The 6034-nt window shown below is 40.9% G+C and overlaps 1 protein-coding gene across 1 annotated transcript in view; it reads left to right on the top strand.

Moving 5' to 3' along the window:
• Positions 1-3002, top strand: part of LOC124012681 (CCN family member 2-like) — a 9725-nt gene extending 6723 nt beyond the window's left edge. Inside the window, exon 5 of the mRNA XM_046326550.1 lies at positions 79-3002. Coding sequence (XP_046182506.1) covers positions 79-384 — 306 coding nt within the window. The 3' untranslated portion in view covers positions 385-3002. The remainder of the gene's footprint in view (positions 1-78) is intronic.
• Positions 3003-6034: the final 3032 nt, after the last annotated feature.

The raw sequence follows: 6034 nt of genomic DNA, 5'->3' as shown, positions 1-6034 counted from the left end.
AAAAAAAAATTAACCTGATAGACAATGTGACACGTTGTTCTCATCCTGAACTAACCACCAGTCATCTCCGTTCCACAGAGGGGGAAGAAGTGTGTACGGACCCCCAAGTCCCCGCGAGGCGTGCGCTTCCATCTGTCGGGCTGCAGCAGCAGGAGGGTCTACAAGCCCAAGTTCTGTGGTGTGTGTACGGACGGGCGCTGCTGCACCCCCCACACCACCGTCACTGCAGAGGTGGAGTTCCACTGTCCCGAGGGAGACGCCTTCAGACGCAAGATGATGTTCATCAAGACGTGCTCCTGTCACCACGACTGTCCACGAGACAATGACATCTTCCTGGCTTCGCAAACACGCAGGATGATCGGGGACTATGACAACGATATGTAACCGACGTGGCTGCCGTACACACTGCACATATAACGTCATATATACACACACATATATATATACACATACACACACACAGGCACGGATAAAACTCCTTCCCACCACCCTCACACACTGATAGGCAGCTCTTTGAAGGATGTCAACCTGGTTGAATCCCTGGACTCTGTCTCTACCTTACTACCCATAAGGATGTCAACCTGGTTGAATCCCTGGACTCTGTCTCTACCTTACTACCCATAAGGATGTCAACCTGGTTGAATCCCTGGACTCTGTCTCTACCTTACTACCCATAAGGACTCTGTCTCTACCTTACTACCCATAAGGACTCTGTCTCTACCTTACTACCCATAAGGACGTCAACCTGGTTGAATCCCTGGACTCTGTCTCTACCTTACTACCCATAAGGATGTCAACCTGGTTGTGAGACTGAAAAGAAAGAATGTGTGATTTCAAGATATGAAGAAGCAGAGCATGAGATTTACTTTTTAGGTTTTATTTTTTAAATTTAATTTAACTTTTTTTTTTTTTTTTAATGCGCAGCTCTAAAGTCACCTGACTCTTTGATTGGCTCTTTGATTGGTCTTTCTGTATGTCTACAGAGATACTGAAGGGTGGATCTGACGCACTGAGGACACAATGTTAGAGACAATGTTAGGCAAGAATATATTTACATACACTGCTTAATTGCCATGGGAACATGACACGGTAGTGTACAGATGAGAGGTAGGTAGCGCAGCCTAGTGGTTAGAGCGTTGGACTAGTAACCAGAAGGTTGCGAGTTCAAACCCCCGAGCTGACAAGGTACAACTTTGTCGTTCTGCCCCTGAACAGGCAGTTAACCCACTGTTCCCAGGCCGTCATAGAAAATAAGAATGTGTTCTTAACTGACTTGCCGGTTTAAATAAAGGTAAAATAAAAATAAAAGGTATCCTATGGGGGTGTCTCCCAACTCCGTACCCCCAACAGCACACATTGTTGTTTTAGACCAGGACAAAAACACCTGATTCAACTTGTCAAAGGCTTGATTATTAGTTAAAGAGTAGAATCAGGTGTGCTTGTCCGGGGCCACAACAAATATGTCCTAGGTTGAGGGCGCACTGAACGGAGAGGCACTTACTGAACCGAATTTCACATCTTGACATAACATTTTAGAATATGACATTTAAAAAATATATTTTTCATATGTTACAGATGAACAATACAGAAATGGTTTGGATATAATGTAGTACTGGTATGTGCCTTGACATCTGTATAATAATGATTGAACATATATAATTATAATTAAGAATGTCAATAATATTGTTTATTGTTTATTTAAAAAATAAAAGAAGTAATGAAATGAAAGAAAGAAATTTGGCATTTAACGAAAACACCTTGTGTAAATACTGAAAGACGGTGTACAATTTAGTACTATAATTTATTACCTGGTTGTTGTTTCATTAATAACACCATGTTGAAGGTTGTTGTTTCATTAATAACACCATGTTGAAGGTTGTTGTTTCATTAATAACACCATGTTGAAGGTTGTTGTTCCATTAATAACCCCATGTTGAAGGTTGTTGTTGTATAATTAATAACACCATGTTGAAGATTGTTGTTGTATAATTAATAACACCATGTTGAAGGTTGTTGTTGTATAATTAATAACACCATGTTGAAGGTTGTTGTTTAATTAATAACCCCATGTTGAAGGTTGTTGTTGTATAATTAATAACACCATGTTGTAGATTGTTGTTGTTTCATTAATAACACCATGTTGAAGGTTGTTGTTTAATTAATAACACCATGTTGTAGGTTGTTGTCTAATTAATAACACCATGTTGAAGGTTGTTGTTTAATTAATAACCCCATGTTGAAGGTTGTTGTTGTATAATTAATAACACCATGTTGTAGATTGTTGTTGTTTCATTAATAACACCATGTTGAAGGTTGTTGTTTAATTAATAACCCCATGTTGAAGGTTGTTGTCTAATTAATAACACCATGTTGAAGGTTGTTGTCTAATTAATAACACCATGTTGAAGGTTGTTGTATAATTAATAACACCATGTTGTAGATTGTTGTTGTTTCATTAATAACACCATGTTGAAGGTTGTTGTTTAATTAATAACACCATGTTGTAGGTTGTTGTTGTATAATTAATAACACCATGTTGTAGATTGTTGTTGTTTCATTAATAACACCATGTTGAAGGTTGTTGTTTAATTAATAACCCCATGTTGAAGGTTGTTGTCTAATTAATAACACCATGTTGAAGGTTGTTGTTTAATTAATAACCCCATGTTGAAGGTTGTTGTTGTATAATTAATAACACCATGTTGTAGATTGTTGTTGTTTCATTAATAACACCATGTTGAAGGTTGTTGTTTCATTAATAACACCATGTTAAAGGTTGTTGTTGTTTAATTAATAACACCATGTTAAAGGTTGTTGTTGTTTAATTAATAACACCATGTTGAAGATTGTTGTTTAATTAATAACACCATGTTGAAGGTATTGTATTATACTGTATCATACTTGTTTTTCACTGTAACCACCTGGCCAAGACACAAGTGAGTTCCTATTTGTTGCACTTTTGTCTATATCAACTTAAATAAATTATATTTTTTATACATAAACTTATTTTCATCCTTTAGTCTCACCGTGTAAGTTGAACAATATTAATGTTTTAAAGACTGCGTAGAAATTGAGGCATTTCTTAAAATAGAAGGTCTAGAGAGAGAGAGGAGGGTCATTTCCTTGTTGTCAAAGCCAAAGAAGACTTGACCACAGAGCCTGGTTCCTCTCTAGGTTTCTTCCTAGGTTTTGGTCTTTCTAGGGAGTTTTTCCTAGCCACCGTGCTTCTACACCTGCATTGCTTGCTATTTGGGGTTTTAGGCTGGGTTTCTGTACAGCACTTTGAGTAATCAGCTGATGTACGAAGGGCTATATAAATAAATTTGATTTGATTTACCCCACAATTGATGTGTCAAGAAATGGAAGTTGTCTATCAAGCGCGTTGGTGGTGGGTTAATCATTAAAGAGCACATGAATATAAGATTATTAAACCGCTAATGCCATTAAACTGAAATGTGTTTAGGATGCGCACCATGGAGCAGGCTACTGCTGCAGCAACCCTCGTCTTATCACAGCCACTGGCAGCCAGCCAGACAGTTCTGGGAAGCTAGTATATCTAGCTATAAGGGGTGGGTGTCTCACACATGCACTTTCAGTGTCTGGTTGCGCATTGGGGTTGTGTGTCAACGTCTGCGTGCTTGTGTGTGTGTGTGTATGGTGTTATGGGATACGTCTGGGTGCTTGTGTGTGTGTGTGTATGGTGTTATGGGATACGTCTGGGTGCTTGTGTGTGTGTGTGTGTGTGTGTGTGTGTGTGTGTGTGTGTGTGTGTGTGTGTGTGTGTGTGTGTGTGTGTGTGTGTGTGTGTGTGTGTGTGTGTGTGTGTGTGTGTGTGTGTGTGTGTGTGTGTGTGTGTGTGTGTGTATGGTGTTATGGGGATACGTCTGGGTGCTTGTGTGTGTGTGTGTGTGTGTATGGTGTTATGGGATACGTCTGGGTGCTTGTGTGTGTGTGTGGTGTTATGGGATACGTCTGGGTGCTTGTGTGTGTGTGTGTATGGTGTTATGGGATACGTCTGGGTGCTTGTGTGTGTGTGTGTGTATGGTGTTATGGGATACGTCTGGCTGCTTGTGTGTGTGTGTGTGTATGGTGTTATGGGATACGTCTGGATGCTTGTGTGTGTGTATGGTGTTATGGGATACGTCTGGATGCTTGTGTGTGTGTGTGTGTATGGTGTTATGGGATACGTCTGGATGCTTGTGTGTGTGTATGGTGTTATGGGATACGTCTGGATGCTTGTGTGTGTGTATGTGTATGGTGTTATGGGATACGTCTGGATGCTTGTGTGTGTGTATGGTGTTATGGGATACGTCTGGATGCTTGTGTGTGTGTATGTGTATGGTGTTATGGGGATACGTCTGGATGCTTGTGTGTGTGTATGTGTATGGTGTTATGGGGATACGTCTGGGTGCTTGTGTGTTCGTATGTGTATGGTGTTATGGGATACGTCTGGATGTGTGTGTGTGTGTGTGTGTGTGTGTGTGTGTGTGTGTGTGTGTGTGTGTGTGTGTGTGTGTGTGTGTGTGTGTGTGTGTGTGTGTGTGTGTGTGTGTGTGTATGGTGTTATGGGATACGTCTGGATGCTTGTGTGTGTGTATGTGTATGGTGTTATGGGGATACGTCTGGATGCTTGTGTGTGTGTATGTGTATGGTGTTATGGGATACGTCTGGATGCTTGTGTGTGTGTATGGTGTTATGGGATATGTCTGGGTGCTTGTTGTGTGTGTGTGTGTATGGTGTTATGGGATACGTCTGGGTGCTTGTGTGTGTGTATGGTGTTATGGGATACGTCGGCATGACGGGGTCCACAGTCGGCTGCATCATTTGCAACCAGGAACTAGTACTTATGGGAAGGAATATTATTTTAGGTGTTTGTTTTAAATATTTCATACCTTTTCTGCTTACTTACATGTGTCCTTTCACACTCACATGCACGCACGCACGCACGCACGCACGCACGCACGCACGCACGCACACACGCACGCACGCACACGCACACACACACACACACACACACACACACACACACACACACACACACACACACACACACACACACACACACACACACACACACACACACACACACACACACACACACACACACACACACACACACACACACACACACACACACACACACACACTCAGACAGAGCGTGCCCTACTTTCATGCACCTGGACCTCAGAAACCACCCATAGAAGGTATGGGGGAATTAGGAAACCGAGCACAAAGCAATTAATCTCTTCAACTCATGTGCATTCTCCCATTCAATTTGAGATCAGTTCACCTTTCTGAAATGATAGTAATAAGACAGTAATATGGGATGGACTGGAGCTCGTTTTTTGTTTGTAATCAAGTGTATTTGTAGTAGCTGGTACTACTGTGTAGAAAGGACAATGTAGGCTCTGCTATTGTTCGTATTAATGTGGCTGGTGCTGTTTTGTTATTGTTTATATATATGTATATATATATGGCAATTTAGGTAGGTGGTCATGTTGCTCATGACAGGGAATGAGCAACATTATGAATTTGTGTATCAAATGGTGGACTTCTGTAGCTCAGTTGGTAGAGCATGGCTTTACCAACTGTAAGTCGCTTTGGATAAAAGCGTCTGCTAAATGGCATATATTATTATTATTATTATATATAAACATAGGGCTCTGGTCAAACGTAATGCATCATACAGTATAGTTCCATTTGGGATGCACCCTATGAGCAGGCTTATCCGTGGGTGGATATCCGTGGGTGGATATTAGAACAGGCATTGTGGGGGATCATTATTAAACTGATGTGTAGAGTTGTGTTATGAAGAGATGCTCCTTAGCACTATGATCGAGAGCGTATCCATCCACCCCCATAGGCAGATGTGTGGGCATTCTAAAATTAGTCCCCAAATATGCAACACACAAACAAAACAAAAAACATGGCAAAATAGCAAAACTGGAACGAATAAAAAAAAGAATAAGGAAAAAGACTGAGCCTAAATGTATAAAAATCTTTGTACAACAGTAAATGCCAAGCGAATGCCACC

This window comes from Oncorhynchus gorbuscha, linkage group LG24, assembly GCF_021184085.1.
Source record: "Oncorhynchus gorbuscha isolate QuinsamMale2020 ecotype Even-year linkage group LG24, OgorEven_v1.0, whole genome shotgun sequence".
Classification (NCBI taxonomy): Eukaryota; Metazoa; Chordata; class Actinopteri; order Salmoniformes; family Salmonidae; genus Oncorhynchus; species Oncorhynchus gorbuscha.
The sequence above is the reverse complement of the archived record's forward strand: the minus strand, read 5'-3'. Positions and strand labels throughout refer to the sequence as shown.